Genomic DNA, 21,386 nt, shown 5'->3' with positions numbered 1-21,386 from the left:
ATACAGCTTAATTTCAGAACAGAATAATCCATGTACTCACCACAGTGTTTTATCTCTAAAACCTCTGGAAAGTGCATGAGTTGCCAGATAACAAGTAGTAGAGACTGTGGCATTTCAAGATGCTGCTACCCTCGATCCATTTGTTTTTGCATTAGGCATTTCCATGTTAAATCAGTAATCTCAGCTCAAATCTTGGTTTAGTGGTGGCTTAAACTAAGGAGAAACTGTCTGCTCATGGCCCTGACAGGCATATGCTTTGCTGGGTAAAAAACTGGCGGGAAGGCTGGGCCCAAAGAGTGGTGGTGAATGGAGTTCAATCCAGTTGGTGGCCGGTCACAAGTGGTGTTCCCCAGGGCTCAGTATTGGGGCCAGTTCTGTTTAATGTCTTTATCAACAACCTGGACACAGGGGTCGAGTGCACCCTCAGTCAGTTTGCAGAGGACACCAAGTTTGTTGGGAGTGTTGATCTGCGGGAGGACAGGAAGGCTCTGCAGAAGGATCTGGACAGGCTGGATGGATGGGCTGAGGCCAATGGTGTGAGGTTCAACAAGGCCAAGCGCCGGGTCCTGCACTTGGGTCACACCAACCCTCCTGAACGCTCCAGGCCTGGGGCAGAGCGGCTGGAGAGCTGCCTGGTGGAAAAGGACTGAGGGGTGTTGGTCGACAGCAGCTGAATATGAGCCAGCAGTGTGCCCAGGTGGGCAAGGAGGCCAGCAGCATCCCGGCCTGTATCAGCAATAGTGTGGCCGGCAGGACTGGGGCAGTGACGGTCCCCCCGTACTGGGCACTGGTGAGGGCCCACCTCAAGTGCTGTGTCCAGTTTTGGGCCCCTCACTACAGGAAAGACGTTGAGGTGCTGGAGCGTGTCCAGAGAAGGGCAACGGAGCTGGTGAGGGGTCTGGAGTACGGGTCTCGTGAGGAGCGGCTGAGGGAGCTGGGGGTGTTCAGCCTGGAGAAAATTTGAAACTATTCTGTTTTTATGTAGAAAAATAATGTGGTATTGAGTTTTTTCCTTTGTGGGTTTTGTTGGAGGTTTCAGTGGAAAGAAAAAAAAAAAGAAACAAAACTTCTGAGGGAGAAAATCTAGTGTTTGGTTGTTGAAATCCTCTTACCTTAGAAATAAGATGCTTCTGTTTGTCTGAAGAAGTCTTTAACCCATCCTGTTCACCAGTTTAAATAACGAAATAAGTTATTTAAAGGTTCAAGAATAAGTTTAGGGAACAAAAGTGATACTTCAGCGTGCCTCAGGATAGCTTAGCAGACAATTAATACTGCTTACTGAAATAGTTACCTTCCACTCTTCTGCTAATAACAGCCACAGTGATTTAAGCCACTGTATTTATAGAAAATAATTAAAATGTACATCTTCACAGAGAACTGTTGCATAGTTTACTATCAATGTGACAAATGTAATCCCTAAGAATGCGGCTTATCACTGAAATAGCAATGGAATTTTGGGGTGTTGCTAAAAGTATTGTAATTACAGGGTTTGGATATAAATTTCTCTCGTGTGTGAGAGGCGGTGATGGCTCATGAAAATGCATTAACCTTTCCCACTAGGGTGTGAGAGGATGGATACTCGCCTCGCTCCTGTAGGGTGCCGGCTTCTTCCTGCACAGATTTACCTCAGTTTCCACAGAAGGGAAAAGATTGTGAAATCAATAAAATCATTATGGTTGTAGCTAATCTATTTTAAAGAAATACTTGTAAGTGATGTGTAAGGTCTGTGCTTATGGGCTTTGCTGCCAGTCAGCTTCCCAGGCAGGAGTCCGACCACACAAACCCTCTGTTCTGCAGAGCGTCTGACAAGTGTTTACGTGTTAACATTCATTAGAAGATTCGGTCAAGCAATTCATGCTTGATTAATTGATTATCCCATGGTGACAGTTCATTTTTTTTTGAAATAGCTGCCAAGCTTCGCAGGAGCGGGACAGTCAGACCAATGACAAAAGACATTGATGGACAAACACTGGACTTATTGAATAGCTGCTGATGTGACAGACCGGCATCTACAGAGCTTAATCAATGCCTCAAAGACATGGCGACACTGTAAAGAGTTTTTATTTCTTTTCTGTGCATTTATGAATTGTTAATGCAGTCAATCCATATTAGCTTCATTTGTTGTTTGGTTAAAATGCAATTTGAATTTTCCAAGTTAAGAGTTGCCTTAATACCAGTTTTTGTACAGTGAAATTTATGAGTCCTTACAGATTTATAAGGTTTTATTGGTGGACCTTGGCTAGAAGGCCAAGCACAATTTCTGCCTTTGTTTATTCCAGCATTGCAGAATTAGTAAGAGTTGACATTGCAGGGCTTATTGAATAAATTCATTTCCTTGGCAGTGTATGCGTTTTGAATTTTCTTGAGTTAAGCCAGAAAAAGTGGATGCATCAGCACAAGCTGGTAAATAGCAACTGCACTGCAAGAGGATTTCAAGCTAGAGCAATGCAAGGAAGAAGCTCTAAACCAGAGCAAATTATCCACAGACAGTAAATGTGTTGGAACAGATCATCCCTTGCCTAATGGTACTGGAGTCCATTGAATTACCCAAGAGACAAGTTTGGCCCAGTATTAATTTGCAGCAGATGTTTGACTAACTAATTATTTGAAAGAGCTTGAGTGTATTGCGATATAATTACCTGATATTGCAGCGTACTGCTTTCAGGGCTTGGTTTTTGTCTTATTCTTGCAGTAGAAACAATAATGCAAAAGTCATGGTGCAAGTTTTCCGAATGATCACTTGGGTATGAGAGTAGAAAGAAACAAGATTCCCATATCATTAAATGATTGCAGCTTACAAGTGAAGTCAGGAGCTGACTGATCTGTAACCCTGCCATGGGCAGACTTTGTTTTAACCCTTGATGAGACAAATATTCAGAGCACCGCTCTTCTTGCATCACCCACCTCCATTCCTCTCCCTCTTTAATATCCTCTTTCCTTGCACATTACAGGGTGACAGGGCAGGACCATGCTGGTGCAGCAGAGGTGCTTCTTTGTCCTGGATGCCTTGCTCCTGGTATGCCCAGGGAAGCTGCTGTAGCTTTCATCCTTCTTTACAGCCCGGCCTAAGGATTTGAGGTGGTTCTCCTACAGTCAGTAGGAGCCACTACTGAATTCAGTTGCGCTTTCCGCTACTATTGCTGTTGTCTTGTGAATTCCAAGGTTTCTTGAACTGATCCCAAAGCTTAATTATTTCAGCAGCGGGCTGTAGGAAAGTCTTCTCTACGCGTCTCACTTCTTGCAACACCACCTTTGAGTCCATCAGTTTCTGGTCTTTGCCCTCCCTGAAGTTCTAACCATGCAACCACCACGAGCTGCTCTGGGCACGACTGTGATGCTGCAAACAAGTTCAAATGAAGAACAAGGAGAGGCACCACGCTGTATGTTTTCTGAATTGTGAGATGGTTCAGGAGTCACGAAAGAGAATTTTTTGAAGATAAATTAAAAAGTTTGGGCTTCTTCGCTAAAGTAAAAGGAGCTTTGTAAGAAATATGAGTGCTAATGAGAATATTGAAAAAACTTTACTGGATAGTATTCTATTGCAGACTACCTTGCATTTTCCTCTAAATCATATCATGCCATCCATTGCTAAAGACAGGATATTTTAATGGAGAGATGGGCTGCTGATCTGAGCCACCATGGCAATTCCTATGCTCCTGTGAACAGAGACTGCTGTCACATTAGTGACAATTAGCAGCAAATCCTATTACAGGAATAAGATCGCCTAATCCTCAACTCTGGTACGTGCTATTCACTATGATACGTGTTTAATTATAAGGCTTCTGCAGGCTACGGTACTTTGTGCAAAAATTCCAGAAAATATAGAAATTGTGTTAGAAGACTTCACTTAAAAATGACAAGTTAGACATCTGGTACTTCAAAATTATTACTCCAACCCTTTTAATTGGCATAACTGCTTTTCTGTGCCATTCAGAGTGGCTTTTTACAACTTGTGGTAGCGTAGGAAAGCCAGCAAGGTCTGATGTGTCACTAGCAATTTTCCTCTCTGCTGCATTTTTAACTTGTTTACAAAGGTAGAAAACAAGAAGAATATACTTGGAGAGAGCCCACCCGGTACATTATCCACTCGGTGGTTTGATCCTTTTAAACTTGTCCATTAGGTGTAGCAAAGGGAGAGAAACATCGTGGGAGCGGCTGCGAGAGCGCCTGGTTGCAGGCTGTAATGCGTCCAGGCGTGGAAGAGCCAGGCGCTGGGTGCCAGGAACCCTCCTCTGGGCTTTGCCACTTGGTGCTTGCTGGGCTGTGGCCGGTCCTCAGCAATGAGGAAATCCAGCTTTTATTTAACTGTAGCTACTGTCTTGGGGCTCCTTGTTTGGTTGGGGTTTGTCTCTCTAATAGGAAAAGGGCTAACTCCAAGAAATAGGAAATCTAACCAAAATAAGATGAGTTAAGGGCAACCTGTACTTCTTGTTTAGTCGGAGCATGGAACGCTTTCCATGAAGGATGATGATGCGTATTAGAAGAATCTCTTCCACTCTTGCATAAGCTGTCTTTGAATATGTGTAGTTTGCAGAATAATCTTGTACTTTGTCCCCTGTGTATTTAACAAGCTCTTTATGTGACTTTCTACTCTTCAGTATTTGAAGTTTTGAAAAGTATTTAGCACTAGCATAAATCTGTTACCCTTAGAGTTACCAGTTAAACTTTAGTGGTGGGAAATGGAGATCTTTTGTTGTTGTTGTTACTTTGGAAAATGCCACCTAGCAGGCGACGTACAAACCTTGGCCATGGAAGCAGAACCTGGCCTGAAAGGCTGCGCCGTAACGTTGTTAGTCTAATGTTGCTAAGGACTCTCAATAGCAATGCATTGTGAAATCTGTTCATTATCATTTTTATTTCACAGAGCTAGAATAACTGCTGTGAATCTCTGTTCCCATGATATACGTGCTATTCCCAGTCTTTTATTGTACTTATCAGTTCCCTGGATTAACTTCATTGTGAGTTGGGGGCTCAGACTCCTGAAGGTGTGCTGTCTTGAGCTGATATTCTTTCCAGTTACCACAATTAAATCTCAGTTAAAACAATGAAACAAAACAATTATCAGTCCTTCAAAAAATTTTGTTATCCTTTTTCACAAAAATCTATTTATTTTTTTAGCAGCCTACATTACTCGTTCCCCATATTCTTTCACAAAGCCCAGGATATACTTTCTCAGTAGCTCTTTCAATTACAAGTATCACTATTATGATTCTTTGTCATGCTTTGTATTTTGTTATCCCAAGCCTCTAAAGCTGCTCCTTTGCTCTTCCATGTTATCTTTAACATCTTTATAAGAAAAGGGCTGCAAAAGCTCCTGGAGAAAGATCGGTCTGTCTGACAACATCATTCTTTGGAGCACAGTAGATTCTGAATAGAGGCTGCCAGCTCTGCTGTATGAAGCAGCATTCTCTTTAACAAAGGAGGATGAGCATCAGAAGCATCTGGGGAAAACCTCTGATTCAAAGTGCTGCGCTATGAATATGAATTTCAGCCAGTAACAGGAAAAAAGCAGGGTATCATCTTCAATAAGCAGAGTTCAGCTCTTTTGAAGCACAGGCGCTGAAGGAACTGATAAGTACTTGGGACACAATCCAAAGCAAATCAATGGAAAAGTTCCTAGGGACTTTCAGGTTTTCTAAATCAGGTTTTCTAAAGCTATTTTTAAAGTACTTATGTACCTGAATCTTCACCTGCATTAGCAGCTAATGTAATTGTTGAGCAAATTGGCTATTTATGTGTGTGAGAGGATAAAGCACTCCTGGAAAGATCTGTGTGCCCCATGCACCAAAAGGTTGAAAGCAGAGGTGTTGTCGGAACCTGCTGAGGCTGATCACTGATGCTTTTGGGTGCCGAAGTGGGAAGGCTCTAACTTGCCCGTAGGATTGCTAGATACTGTCCGCGTCCAGCCCCGCTCACTGCCACAAGGACTTGCACTGCTGTCTGGGCAGGGGTACAGTGGCTGAACCGAACTGCAGCGGAAAGGAGGAGGTTGCCATCAGCCCTAGCAGAGGCCATCTGCGTGACTTCTGCAGCCTTTTGTGGGGAAGCTGAATTTGAAACCAAACTGGCGATTCTGAAGCTTTGGTTATTTCCCCAGATAATATCTTTCCCTTCCTGTTGTTTCACATATATAAGTAAATGTTAGAAGAAGAGATCTGAAAGATGTACAGTTGCAAGGAGGGTTAAATGTGGTGGCCAGTTACAGCTGGAGTGAATCTAATGTGCTGCTTCTCTGTGCCTGGCCCCCGGGGAGCTGCAGGCTCCTGGGGTGATGGATAAGCCGTACGGGTAACCACAGGGAGGGGAAGAGAGGAGCTTCATGTAGAGTCATCCTCAAAAGTTCCCTGATGAAAGACAAAACAAATATTGCGTGGCTTCTGAGGAAAGGTGCTGGGTTTTTTCCCCTTGAAGCTGAGTGAGGCTGCAAAACGGGCCGTTCAGTGCAGGCACATTTACTGCTGACCCTGCTCCTGCGCTGGCCAGTGAGATAATGCGACTCTTTAGCTGGGTGGGTATTTGTATCTGGTGTGGAGCACTCCTGATACTACATGCCCAGGAAGCACTGTGTATTACTTCAATCTCCTTTTGGAGAGAACATTTCTGGTTTGTAGTTCAAACCAAATGCATAGCTTTAGGTGCATTTCTGGTAATTATACCCTTCAAACAGTACTTTCAACCTTCATTAAATCTGTGAGCCTCTAAAATTAATTGTGCAGACATGTGGACCTCTTTATATTGAGGTCTGCCAGGTGTAAGCTTATTTTTCTTACCTTTATTCGGACATTTTGTTTACCTTAAAAGCAATCCATGGACTTCCAAGGGCCCACAGACCACACTGACTTACTGACAGCTACTGCGCTAAAGGGATTGTGGAGAGGCAGAAATGGGGATGCCAGAGCTGCGCTCACAGATCAGCTCCCCGGTGTCTCCGAGCATCCAACTTCTGGGCTGTTTTCACAAAAGTAAAGCTGACAAATGTGCCTACGAGGGAGCTGTACAGGGCTGTTTATGCATTGCCTCGAGAATAAACTTTTGCTGGGGAGAAATCCCTATATTGCATCTTCAGACTGCAGGTATACAGTATTACTAGCTAGAAGCTGTCGAATTTTAAGCGGAAGGTTTAATTCCCGTGGTTTGTACCCATTGCATGGTAATGTTTTGCTGTGGGAAATAGCATCTACCAACCGGCTACGTAACATATATGGTGTATCATTATGTTTGCCATGTCCAGCTGAAAAGCAGCTGTCATAAATTTCAGTTTTACTGCCTTTCCAAATGCTTACTCCCTTGTAATGCATTCTCCAGTAATTTTAAATAGGCCAACATAAACAGCATGTAATCTGCAGTTTTCCTTTCTTTTTTGAAGCACCTGAGCTAGACTTTTTTCATAGTAAAACTGGTATCTAATTTACCACCCATATTATTCTAATCACAGTAACATCTTTCAGTTTGCATACTGTATAATCGTGCTTTCACATTATTCAAAAGCAGTTTATATCTGGTGAACTGATAATTTTTTCTTTAGTTTCTGACAGTTACTTAATTGTCTTGTTAACATGGGCCATTTGATTTTATATCAGCTTAAACTGCAGTCTCAATGGCTCATTTTTGCAATATGCTGTGTTGACAGAAACGTACAGAATTTCCATGGATATATATCTTATTAAATGCCTATTTCATTAGCATATCATGTTAATACTCTTTTCAGTTCAATAAATTTGTGTGGCACTTAAAAAACCTATTAGCTTCTCTATAAAGCTTTGGGTAAACATTTTGAAGTTGTATGTTGGAGTCCATTAGTTTTCATATATGTGTGCATGCGGGTTTTTTGCTTTCGGCTTTTGAAAGAAGGCAGCGGTGGGCAGGTGGCTGCTCAGCAGCGGTGCCGTGGTTGGTAGGTTATCCTGCGACGGAGGCTATGGCTGTTGGGCTCGGGGGTGGCTTTTTTGGTGTACATGTTTTATGAAAAAAAAGACATTCTTTGGCAGTAATTATTTTGTTTAGGACTAGAATGCTGGAGGAAGGGATTACATCTTTACCTTAATAAAATTCTCTAACTAAAAATAAGTTACATTTTTTACATCTCTCACTTCATATCAGGTAGGTCCCCAAAAGCCCCATTCGTTGCTCTTGCATCAGGAAAGCAGAGAAGAGAGCTCAGCACAGCAGGAGAGCAAGTTGTATTTAATGCCATGTCTAGAAGACAGCGATGGTTTACTCAATAAATATTAGGTTTCCTTTGAAATGTCACTTAGGCAAACTATGTCTACATTTTGAATTGGTAGCTAAACTAAAAAAGGTTGGGAAAAGAATAAATTGAGATTTTTTTTTTTTTCCTTTTTTTTTTTCTTTTTTTTTTTTTTTTTGTCCTGCTGCAACATTGTCTGCCTTTCAGTGTGGATCATTTTCTTTAATCCAGAATGTTTCATTCTGTTTTCGGATGTGTTTTAACCTTTATTCTTTTTTTTTTTTACCCCCAAGAAATAAAATTTTGCAAAATTTACATTTTAAATATACTCATTTAGAAAGATCATTTTTGGTTGAAAGCACGCCCATTGTATTGAAGAATACAGAGTGTTTGCTGGCTGTCCAGTGGGATCGGTGAGAAAGCTTCCCCTGGAGTAGGAAGAGCATTATCAGATGGCACTGCCCCAGGGTATTGATTGAATATACACAGTAGTACCGGTAGATAAGCTTCAGTGGTATTTGTTTTAAACTCTGATTTATGAGGGCTGGCCGGTGGCTTGAGCTATTTGGCATTTACACGCTGCAGTCGTGACACAGCCTCGCTGGGTAACATGCGAACTGCAGAATGGCTTTTGAGCGTCATTTCTAAAACACAAACTGCAATGTACTGAGTCCAGGAAATGCAAAGAATAAAACTAGAAAAGTTTCTTTTTCCCCTTAGTATCAATAACCTGCAAGATAGATTTGACTTAAAGCAACACCTTATATTACCTTCCCCGCCTCTGAGAATCCTTCCCATCCCGGCTGCCTCCTCGGGTTGTGTTTGACACTGACACCGCGGCGGCCCACCGCGAGGGTGGGAGACTGACAACCTGCTGTTACTGCTACTGCTGCACCCAGGGACAAACGCCCTGTCGTCTTTAGGATCCAATCCTGTTGTCCACCAGGACTCCCAGGTCCCTCTCTGCAGAGGGGTGCACAGGGTTATTCCTCCCCAGCTGCAGACCCTACACTTGCCCTTGTATTCATGCAACTAGGCTAAGAAAATGCAGCCGTTACCTGCAACAGATCTAATGAGAGCTTTCTTCAGGGAGCAAAGTCAAAGCCAGGCAACAGAATTGCCTTTTCCCAAGGTGAGTCTCTGACCCTGGGCACCTTCTCCATTGAGACAGGAGATGGTAAATATTTTGCTGCTATCAAGACCTGTGCTTGCTTCTTATTTCTCTAAATGACTACAAGAAGATGGTTTGTCTTGCTAATTAGAGCTGCTCTCATAGCAAACAGGGTTTCTCTTGGAATATTAACGATTTGCCCTTCACTTGAATGTTTTTACAGCATCAGTGCTTGGTTGCTAAAAGGACAGAAACCCAGAAACATTTAATTCATGAATATTAAAATATTCAGAATTCTTGAAATGGTGTCTCAGCAGTTCTTTGTGGAACATCTTTTGTTACAATCAAATGACAATCTGTTTGTGGTGGCGTGGGGGGCTGTGATCAAAGGGTTGAATGCTGTAAAAATGCCTATGAATTCCCGCACCCTTCTGGACTCAGTTGGAGCCAGCATTGGACTTGCACTCCCTAATTTGAGGAATCTGAAATCTAATTAACATTAAATTGCAACAAAATATACAAAGACCAAGGGAGAGAAGGTTGCCGTCGCTACTCAGGGTAGGGACGGGGCTGGCAGCAGCGCGCTGGGGTGATGGCGGTGCAGGGGACGGCAGCGCGCTGTCCCCCATGTCCCCGAGAGGGGGGCTGCCAGCGGCTCCGTCCTGTGCCCTGGGCTGCCTCACATTTAAAAGTCAGAGTTTCATCCCCTACCCAAAAATATAAGTAAATAACCAAAAAATACAGTGAGGGTGATGCTGCAGAATCGGCTCAAAACCCTTCTGAGCGAAAAGGAAAATCTTCTTCACACCTGGGAGGGACTGTGGTGGTGGCACATCCAAGACTAATATGAAGAGTAAATCAAGTACAATTCAGCCTTTGAAGTTGAAGGGGGAAAAGAGGAAACTTCTCTCGTCTGTACTGTAGGTCTCTGATTTCTAATCTGTGATTTCATGGAGGAAAGAAATTGTGCCACTGAACTCCTTTTAGGAACTCTGTCCTTGGCTTATTAACTCGCTTTATGTGTTGTCCAATTTCAGAGGGGGAAAGGGCTGCATTTGTGTGTGGGTGGTATTATTTTAGGAGATGTCTCAGTTAATTATTATCTCCTGAAACATCACCTAGGAGATATTCTTTCTCTGTCATGCAGCTTGATATTTCATGCAGTAAAAGGTAACTCTTCCATAGTTCATTAAATTATGTTGTGGTGAACTTCTCTCCACTGGGTCTCAATTAAGAAGTGAAGCCAGTGCCTTTAGAGGAAAAGGCAGAGAACAATCAGAATATACTGAATATGTAATTTGATCTCTGGAAACAAGCAAGAGGAAAAATATGGTGTGCAAATGCGTAGACATTAAGAACGTGTTATGTCTCAAAGACTTGTATGTGGAAGTGTAATACAATTAGATCATTACCGTTCATTAGGAATATTTAATGCTTTTAAAAATCTAAAGTGTTCTTTCTAAGTTTGTTAACTACTGTAAATTTACTGTAGTAAATATTCATTTTCCTTACGACTTCCCTTGTCTCCATTTTAGCACCCCTGGGAACTTCAGTCATCATCATTCTGGCCCCATTGTCTAGTAACATGAATTATCAAAGTGCAGTAAATTTTCTGTTACATTCTAATTTCACTAAACATTTTGGTTTTAATAATGTTTTTTTTAATTTTCCTTTTAAAAAAATGTTTAAAGTATCTAGCAGAACTAGTCTCCGTGTATGTTTTTCTACACCCCCCCCCAAAGCTCCTTTCATTAAGTAATTTCAAATGTGAAGAGCAGAATAGGAAGTTACCCCAACTTCTGCATCTCAGACCTCCTTTCCTACCATTCTTCTTTCTGTGCTGCACACATCTTTTTTTTTTTTTTTCTGTTTCTCTCCCACTTACATGCTTTTCTCTCCTCACGCTGTTATAATGGTTTGCTAAGGTCTGTTCATTTTGTTTTTCTCCTACAAAATATAAATGATGGCAAGAATCATTCTGCGGGGATCGGTGAAACATGCTGCTGGAACAGGCAGTGACATGGCTGGTTTAACGTGCAGCGCTGAACACCTCGTCAGTATATATAGGTGTTAAACAATACCTGACTTTGTACATTCTTGAGTAACTTAATTCCCTTCGGTAGCATGAGAATGAGCAGCTCATAAATGCAGAATAATTGGAATTTTAATTAGGTAGTGACTTAAGGATGCCTCCTGTTTACAAGGTAATAACCTCTCTTGAGCTAAATGAATGGAGGGACAGGTTTCAATTTAACAGCTTATAAAAAAATCAGTTGATTGGTTTCCAGTATGAATCTCGGCTGTTCACAGTATCTAAGGGAACTTGGTGGCTGGGGTGCTGATGCTGGTTTTGCGCATGTGAATGGTATCCCAGCACTGCTTAAGTTCTCGCCAATGTCTTTCGGATGAGTTTTAAACAATCACAGTGAACTGCATTAAAGTCTCAATGAGTACAGAATTGCTTTGCTATGGCATAAAATTCAGGGTATCTGCCTGCAGGTATATACATTTACTTTTGTGACTATTTGAATACACTCCTTTTCATTTGTTTACAATGGAGTAGTGAGAGGAATTTGTTTTCTTGTCTGAGACAAGCATCATCATGTTTTTCCTAGCAGCTGCATGCACAATTAGGAGGACCCAATTAAAGCTCCATTCAGTTCACACAGAGCGGCAGTGATTGCTGTCTATAATTTCTCCTGTGGTTTGACTTATGGGCATTAAGCTCTGCAGAACTTTATTAACAAATAAAGTCAAGTCAAACAAGTCAAGAAAAGAAAATGCAACAAGCTGGGAACTGGTATGTAGGATCTTGGCCGATGTGCACTACCTACAGCTGGCGAAAAGGAGTCTCCCCTCCCACCCCTCTCAAATAGCCACTGGGCAAATGACCAGTTTCCTCTGTTTAGGCTTGTGCTTTCGTCCTCCTGGCCACAAGAGAGTAAGTATTTATGTGTCTCCCTTGCTTCCCTGTCAGCCACTCTGTCTGCAGCCAGTGCAGGCCATCCGACGGCTCCTGTGAATTCAAGCCTAAAATAATTCTAAAGCCAAATGTACCTTTGTTTGTCCCAAGCATTAGCTGTGCCGCCAGTACAGAAAGCTCAGCGCTGCCAATCGTTATGCCAAATGGAACAAGAAAGGTAAACGAACTGGGACAGAAGGAACAGGGCACTGGAGCACGGGCACCTTCTTGAAGGATGAAGAATTGCATTCACAACCTGCTTTTTTCTCCCTCCCGAGGCTGTTCAGTTCCCACTGCTCCATAAAGGGATTCGATGTCCCTTGATTTCCCCCCAGCCCGCATAACTCTCCGTGAGTGTGCGCACGCACACTCAGTGGCACAGCGTGTTTCGCCTTCATCCCGTAGGGATACCCGAAGTCTGCAAACACTCATCTCCTGGCTAATGCGCTGCAAAGAGCAAAACATCAGACATCCAGTCCCCGCAAAGAGTTTTATGAGAAAATGTGTGGTTTCCTATCTAAGAAGCAGGAAGAGAGGCCCCCAAAGACTGCAGTTCTGTAGGTATGGACAGCCAGTGGACAGTGATTCTGACAAAAGAGGGAACAAGCATGACGGAGTTGCCCTGATGTGCAGAAGTGGCCGGAGCATTTTGCCCCTTAATCACCCATAGGTCTCCTGAAGTGGCTGAGACCAACAAGGGACAAAGATAGGGCTTCGTTTTACGAGATGCAGAACATTGTGACCCTCAGGCAGCAGAGCGTCGGAGCAGAGCCAACAGTCGAGCCGCTTAGTCGATGCTGACGAGCTTTTCTGCGCTGATGCTCTGGGCATCCTGCAGGATAGGGCCTGTGCTGAGATTAAGATCAGTTAATCACCTTGCGTATGTCAAACAGTGACAGATCCCAAACCAGTCACTTACTTTCAAAAATAGATAGATTACTCATTTGCAGAAAATGATAAAGATGTCCACAAGAAGTTGCTCTTGTGTAGGGCCTATACAAGATCAATTATTTGGCTTTTTATGCTCTCTTGACTGGTGCTAAAGCAGTAGTTAACTGGGAGGTTTGATGCTGATACACAAAGCCAGCCATAATAGAGAAGAAAGCCACCTTTAATTTCAAGCTCCACTAGAATCATGAAAGGAAAAATTAATGTTTACTAAATGAAAAAGGATGATACTGCTGGAGAGAGGAAGTTTTGGTTAAGCTTTTAGGGGAACATTAATAACTTTGAGAAATGGAAACATATATTATAAAACATGTTTAAAACGGCATAAACTTCAGAAAAGCCAGAAAGTATTTTAAACTTATCTAAGCTCCTCAGTGCGGTATCAAGTTTTAAAAATCAAGCAAACTGAATGATAGCTGACATATGGAAGGCAGCTTTCTAGTACTGACACATTTTCTATGAAAAATTCAATATAGCCTTATATTTAGAATAAATGTTTTGAGGTGAAATGGAAGTCTGCTGATCAACTTTTGCAGATTTCCAGGGGAATGTGCGAAGCATCCAGGCTTGTTCCCCAGGAATGCACTTTCATAAAGCTGCTGCTCCGAGAGTCCTCTGACACATCACAGCGCGGCTGGGCTTTGCCTATGATATGTTGCCAAGCACCATAAACGAATGCAGCTCTGAGATGGCAGGTCACTTTTTATTTTGCCAGACACAACAAAGAAGTGTCAACCTCTGACAGTTTTTAAAAGTAGGCTTTAAAAGATATATCAAACCTTTTTTTTTCTTTTTTTAACCAGTCAGTATCTGAGAAGAAATGCTTACAGAAAAAGAGACGGTAGGGATATCTGTGGAAGTGGAAGCTGTGCTATGTGAGTGATTTAGCATGACATCACTCTGGTTTTATGCTGATAAATACATTTGGGATTAGGTGATGTGGACCTTTTGACACCAAATAAATGGGCAGTGGACCTGAGTTCAGTCGTCTGATGTGTTTGTGCACTACTGAGGTGGGATTATAACTGCTGCCCGTGATGCACTGGATTTTGTGATAATTGCAGTTAATATGCTTTGGCCTTCCATTTTTGTGGTAGGACCTTGCAGTCCTTAGGTACCTTGAATTCCCTGCAGAGAACCCCCGTAATAATAGGAAATGGAAGCATTTAGCAGGTGAATCGCCTGATTTAACACAATATAGCACAGTCTGTGAGCAGTGGGGCAGGACAGGAACAAACCACGGCAGCTTGGGATCCCAGTTCCACGGTCTGACACCTAAGTGCTCTGCCTCCTGGGAAGCACTCGCTGATGGTCGACAGGAAAAGGGAAATGCTGGTCCTATAAATGCTGGCCTGCGATGCTATAGCTTAAAAGCTGTATTTACTTTAATGGGCTTCAGGCTAAGGCATGTTAAAAGAAACTGTAAAAACAGAAGAAAAGAAAAAGAAAAAAAAGGGGCATGCTGTCAATACCATGTCATAAATAAATGCTGCATTTTTCATAAGACTGCCAAGGATATGGCATAGTCATGAAAGCAGGGAAAAAGTGTTGTAGGAGACAATCTCTCTATATTACTTGCGATAAACCAGCTTATAGGTGATTGCTTTCAGCGCTAGACTGCGTTTCTTTTGAACAGATTTGCACTGGCGGTGTGGTGTAGGGTTTGCTTCGCAGCCATCTGGGCAGCGCTCCATCCCCCTATAGCCGCAGACTGATGAAGTCATTGCCAGCACTTCTTTCCAATGGGAGAAATAACCAGGTTCACGTTCACCGTCCGTCTAAACCCCAAGCATTTCAAGCAACAGCAAAAGGACTATCATGCTCATAAGAGCACGTTTCCCTTATAATTGCCTTGCCTTAGCAGACAAGGAAATAGATCTTTTTCTTTTCCTCCCAATAACTGCAGACCGTTGGGAACTATTCTGCACACAGGGAAGTTCTTTGCCGGGGGAAGTTCAGCTAAAGAAGACTCAGAGGATGCGACTGCAGAAGGTTCATCCACTCGTGTGCGTTGGTGGAAACTACCCTTACACACCTAACTGTATGCTGCTTCTGCTTGAAACGAGTATCGGCCAGCCCACTCGCCTCCCCTACGGGCACCAGCTTCTTTTGTTCGTGATTTCTGCTGATGCTGGTAGTTGAGAAGCAGACTAAACGGCTTCCAGTTTATAAAGAGAAGTAAGTTGCAAATTGTAGGAAAATTACTTCTGAAATTATATATCAATGCTAGTTCATTTTCAATTGTATTTATAAAAAGTTTCTAGTATGACAAACAAGTGGTACATTGTGCACTAGAATAGCATTATGGAAATGTACAGTGAACACAGAGATGTGCATAGGACTGTAATTTGTGAGTAACGAGGTGTATGTGCTCTGAATAAGTAATTAAGAAAATTTCAGTATAGCTTAATATTGGTATTTACTGTAAGGCTACTGCAATACACAGGAAGATTTCTGCACTGTGGCTCCCTTGTGCCGTCAGGCTGGCAAGCGCATTCGCAAGCCAGCCCTTCAGACTCTCATCTCTCCTTCCTCCCTCTCCTCCCCATCACACCCCTAGCAAAGCAGAAAATAAAGATGATGACAGTATTATGTTAGGAACTGGTAGATGAGGTAAGGACAGCAATCACTGCAGAATCTCAGTCAGATGAGTTTCAGGCTTGGTTACATTCATACTTGACTTTCAAATTCTGATCTAGTCAGAGTGCAAAGCCATTTCCATTCTACTCCCTGTTTTCATCCTTTGGAGCTTTCACAACAAGCATCCTTTGAGATGTATTTTCCACCTTTTCCCAGCTCTCAGAGGAGTGTGTGTCCACATATATTCATCTTAAAAGTTCTAGCTGAAAACTCTTACAAGTTTGTGGATTCAGTACCCATATGGCAAAAACGCAATAATTTTTTCCCACGAGTTATTCACCGTATATAGAAAACTTTGCTACGTGGATATAGGGCATAGAAATATTAATACTTCCCTGGGCTTTTATCTGGCAAAATTTCCTATTAGAGAAGTAGATACCATTTTAGAATATCCCTTCTCTTCTGACTAAAGTCCACAGAGCACATGGTCTTAAGTACAGCTATAGACATGTAGTACAGCTATAGCTGCTGTGTCCCTGGTGCAGCTGGGAAGCAGTGGCCCTGGTGGTCCTGACCCCACCTGACAGCCTGGTGCTGATAACCCCAGCCCTGTCTCCAGCCCGTGGACTGGCTGGGCTGCAGCTTGGACACCGAGTGCTGTGGGGATGGGTTGCATCCTCTAGACTCTTCTCTCACCTCCTGACGCTGTTTGTCCAAGTCGCTCTCCCGTACCACCCGAATGCAGCTCTCACAAATCCAAGTTCTCCCTGCTGTCCATGATCTCATGAACTGCAGTGGCCCTGGCCGAGGCTGTAAAGGTGCTCGTTTGCCCTATCAGCTCTTCCGCGGTAAATCCCAGGAGACAGGGTGCGTGCCAGGCTGATGAAGGTGCCTCCTGTGAACCACAGGGCTGGACTTCTGTGGTTCCAGGAAAACACAGCAGTGGAGTGGCGGCACATAGAACCATAGAATCGTAGAATTGCCTAGGTTGGAAGGGACCTTTCCGATCATCTAGTCCAACCGTCAACCTAACTCTGACAAAAACCATCACTGTAAAGTTTTTGCATGTTTAACACCCTGTCACAGACAGGAGAGTTATACGTTCAAGAGTCACTAGCATTAGGATATGTATTAAATTTTTCTTGTGCACTATGTGCAAATGTGTTTGACTTACTCAAAACAAACCCTTTACTCTGTCTAAGAACAATGGCATGATTACTGCAGAAACCAAGTTTTATATAATTATACAGGGAGAATTATTAGAAAAGCATTGCCCTTCTGTACGGCATATGGCTATCATTCATACCACTTCTCAGCCCACACCCCCGCTTTATCCTGCATTCTCTGTAGTAATGGCACTTTTAAAAGACACCGAGAAAACGACTATCGTAAGTGAAGCTATTGTCTCTTTATTGACCACAGGACTATCTATTGAATTGAATATATTGGCTTGGGAAATCTGTTTTGCCCACCCTAAACGGCTCCCTGTTTTAAATATATCTGCTCAGAGCGGTGTGCATTATATAAATAAAACTACACAGACAGCATGTTTGTCAATCAGCAGAAAAGGCTCCACACCCGCTGTCCCGGGCACATAGACTTTGTAAGCACCGGTTTCCAACAGATAAATGTAATCAACGTTTATATGCTCACAGAAGCCAACAGGATGGGATTGTTTCACTCGAAAGATCAGAAGAAAATTGTAACTAATGTTGTGGAAAATTACTTTGATATTGCTTTCTCAGTACAGCATCACAATTAGGTAGCAATGTGAAGCACGGGGAAAGAATAAATGAATAGTAACAAATCAACACAAACAGCTACTGTCAGGAGTACTTTGCTCAGTGAAAGTAATGTAAGCATTACTTAAAGTTTTATGACTGTGGATTTTATACCGGTTTAAGTAGTACATCAAGGTCTCACCATCATGCTTGCTAGGACTAAAACAATCAAGAACAATTTCCGCAACAGACAGATAAAACCAAAGTACCAAAGTATTTTTATTAATCTTGTTTCATAACTTGTACTATTTTAGATTAAAGATGACTGAAAGTACTAACAATGAAAAATGTCCTTTTGGACAATGCAAAGTTCTGCTATGCTGCTTTTCAGTGGAAAACAAATGTTACTGACTTTTCCCCACCCTTCCCGATGAGCTTCCAGCGTCTGGCAAATACGTTTCACTACGTAGCAACTACATGGGAAATACAAAAGCAAAGGCTAATCCAATAAAACTTTGCCATGCGGAGTCTGTTGCTGTAAGTAGCTTAATGACACGTGCATGTGTTCAATTCTATTGAGGGGGCAATCAGAGAAGCAAGTTATAGCAATATCTGATCCCCGTTAGAAACAGGCCCGTTTCGGGAGAAGCACCCTGCCCGGGGGAAGGGAAGGATCCTTCCCAGCTCCCCAAAAACGTTGCTTGTAACTGACAGATTTGCACAGGAGAATCTCTAGAGATGAAATATGCCTACCTCTCTTTTTAATGAAATGAATGCATATTTTTTCCTGTGTCCTTTAAGCCGCCTAATATGTTTTAGGGATAACTGGTATCATTTTCAGAAGCAGTGGATGTGAGGAGTTTCTGAGCCCACTGGGAGTGGCAAGCACTTAACACACATGGAAATCAGCCAAACAGAAATAAGAGTAATTGTATTGAGCACCTTTTACCCCAGGGTACAGTCTGCCTCCTATTAACATAAATAGTAATTGAATGTGCGAATCGAGCAATTGATTGCCCACCTTTGGCAGCAGCAGCACGCTCGGGCTGTTCATGCTTTAGCTCTGTGGAACCCTGCCCACAGCAGCCCCCTGCGGCACGGGGTGAGCTCCCCTGCTGGGGCACTCTGGCCAAACTCGCTTTTATTGAAGTGTGCTTGGGCGTCCCCTTCTACAGTTACATCCCTCTCCAAAATCCCTTCACAGGGGGCTACAATCAGCAGTCCGCGTTCAGCAGGTTTGTGGCAGAGAGAACAGAGGTACGACAGGCCACGGTGAGGGACCAATAATGAAAAAATGGAGAAGAAATTGCACTGGTTTTGAGACGCCACTAGAAATTCCTTCTCTTTCAGGAGCAAAGAATTAACTTTTCAATGTAAAGTTGCACATTCTTAGATGCATTAGAGCACTGCCTGCATTTGCTGTCCATACATCTTTCCCCTCACCCCCAATCTACTGGCCAGTTTCAGTCAAATGAGGCCAGTACCACCAGTTTTCATCTGTAAACTCTTTTGCATCTAAGTATACAAAAATTAATTGCAAAAACACTGAAGGGACTGGTTAATTCTCTGCTTTGGACAACACTGATGATTCATTATTTCTGTAGTTTCAGCTGAGTGGCTGCTTTCAAAATTGGTATGCAGTGGGACTAAATAATAAACATATTAAAGTATAGTTTGTTTAGTGACGTGGAAATAAGCACTTAATAAGCCTGGACACAGAAATTAGCACTTAATGTAATTATTTAAGGGTTCTCTGTGTTAGGGTTCAGCTCCTTTAAAAATCTTAGTATTACTTTAAAATATAGGCAGTGGTGTTCACACACACACACACACACAGGATCACAGAATGGTTTGGGATGTACAAGGAAGATGTCAATCCAATAGACTTCTTATAAAGCACATATTTAGTCAAAGGAGAATTTCAGTGCACATAAGAGCAAACATAGCGACCAAACCTCGGCGCGCAGGGACATTATTATGAGCTGGAGGATCTGCACTGGCATTTGTCTGGGCTCTAAACCAGCCTTCACCGCAGCCTTGGTCACAGAGAAAGTGGCTGCAAGTAAATCAGGAGATCTCGTGCTTTTTCATACTTGCGTGCCCCTCCTTCAGAAGGGAACCACTATTGCAGCCCACAGTTTTCTCCTTCTCACGTGGATGTGGTCTTTGTGGCTCTACACACTTCAGAGTTAGTAGCACAGGAAGATGGCGTGCGTATGAATGAGAGTTACGGAAAGTTTAATGGAAGTTAAGCACATTAAAGGAATGCATCCCAAAGCATTTTATCTTTCTTGCCTGCCTCGTTTATGCATCTCTTATTTTGCATCTCCATGACACACTGAATACCGTATACAGGCAAGGGGGGATTCAGAGGCGTGTATTTGCAGGAACTGAACTTTTGGCAAAATTTCTCACTTCCATGTTGATGGTGGTGTAGCTGGCAGCAGCAGCTGCTCTCAACTTCAGCAGAAAATTAACTCCATCCAGCTGGACCCTGTGCACCTTGGCAAAGATTCCAGCATAATCAGCCAATCAGTTTGGAACTGTTTTTTAAGCAAACTCCTCTTTTTTAAAAAAGAAATTATTAAATAACTTCAAAATAGCTTTTATTAAAAAAATACACACACACCTACCTTTGTTGAGGCAACCTCTGTGAAACGTGTAGAACATGTTAAAGCTGTAAGTTCAAAATGTTGCACGTGAAAGCGCGAGTGAGCCAAATAGAAATTGGAATGCTAACCTGGTGTCTGCTGATGAACTATTTCTTCTGGATCCTGCAGGTGAATGAAGACAACGAGCCCAGCTGCTCCAAACAGCAAGATGAAGGAGAACATACATGTCAGCCTCATAATTATTGTTCTCAGATCAGTCTGGTCCTGACCCAGGAAAAGAACTGCACGCAGTCTCCCAGACGCTCTTCACTCATAGTCTCCTCCTCGCATCTGGAAGTCTGGCGTAACACATCTACAAAAGGTAAAAAAACAAACCCCTAAAACTTAACATAAGAAGCGTTCATTTTTTCAAGGCAGATTAGTAGATTTCAGTCTTTGTTTAGATCGAATAACGGATTTCTCTATTATTTCTTTGGTACAGTTAATTGTACTCATCCAGTCAATTTCTGCCCGCCCCATCAGTTTGTCTTTAATTATATGTCACTGGTTTTAACATATTGAAAAGACAAGGTAGAATACCATTAAAAAGTGCAGTTGGGGAAAAAAGGTCATGCCATGGCTGCAATTTGCACAGCAACCCCTCTTAATAGTTGGCTTGCTTCAAGTGAAGCATGTGCCACTTTTTATTTTTCCCTGGTTAAACAATATGAAAACCGTGAAGGGAGATAATGTGGGGGAACCGATCACAGGAGCCGCACCGTGTGTGTCAAACGTGGGGCGAAGGACGAACAACCGCCTGCTTCACCCTTGGTAAAGCATGCATGCCGCCCGCTGGAGAAGCTCTGTGGGTGTTCAAGGCTCCCCTGGGAACTCCCAAACAGTTTTGTGATCGGTTCTGCCAGTTGTCGCTGCTGGCTCCAACACTTGCCGCTACATGCGGTCCCAGGGAAACGGCCGCAGCCGCAGTCCCAGGTGGCCACCTTGTGTGTCATCCGGAACGCCCCGCTGAGCACAGCCCTCAGGCAAGGACTCCACTGCCAGCACATCAGCAGTCCCGCCGGAACCCGTGTCCTGCCTGCGAGGTACTAAGAAGGGAACAAATGAAAGAGCAAGACCCAGAGAGGAAAACCATTAGCACTGCCACATGGCTTTAGTAATTAAAATAAATGCTTTTGCCACATAACTGTGCTGGTCCTGCCTTTTTCAGTAATATGAAGGAAGGTCCATTAGAGCACTGAACTAGTTCCCAAAAACGTAACCAGAT

At 42.9% G+C, this 21,386-nt stretch overlaps 1 protein-coding gene across 1 annotated transcript in view; it reads right to left on the bottom strand.

The window, feature by feature from the left end:
* Positions 1-21,386, bottom strand: part of CHST8 (carbohydrate sulfotransferase 8) — a 176,782-nt gene that overhangs the window by 112,872 nt on the left and 42,524 nt on the right. The window contains exon 2 of the mRNA XM_054200900.1: positions 20,251-20,474. Coding sequence (XP_054056875.1) covers positions 20,251-20,359 — 109 coding nt within the window. The 5' untranslated portion in view covers positions 20,360-20,474. The remainder of the gene's footprint in view (positions 1-20,250; positions 20,475-21,386) is intronic.

The sequence above is a fragment of the Rissa tridactyla genome, chromosome 4 (assembly GCF_028500815.1).
Source record: "Rissa tridactyla isolate bRisTri1 chromosome 4, bRisTri1.patW.cur.20221130, whole genome shotgun sequence".
In the NCBI taxonomy this organism is placed as follows: domain Eukaryota; kingdom Metazoa; phylum Chordata; class Aves; order Charadriiformes; family Laridae; genus Rissa; species Rissa tridactyla.
This window is presented reverse-complemented; position numbering and strand designations above follow the sequence as displayed.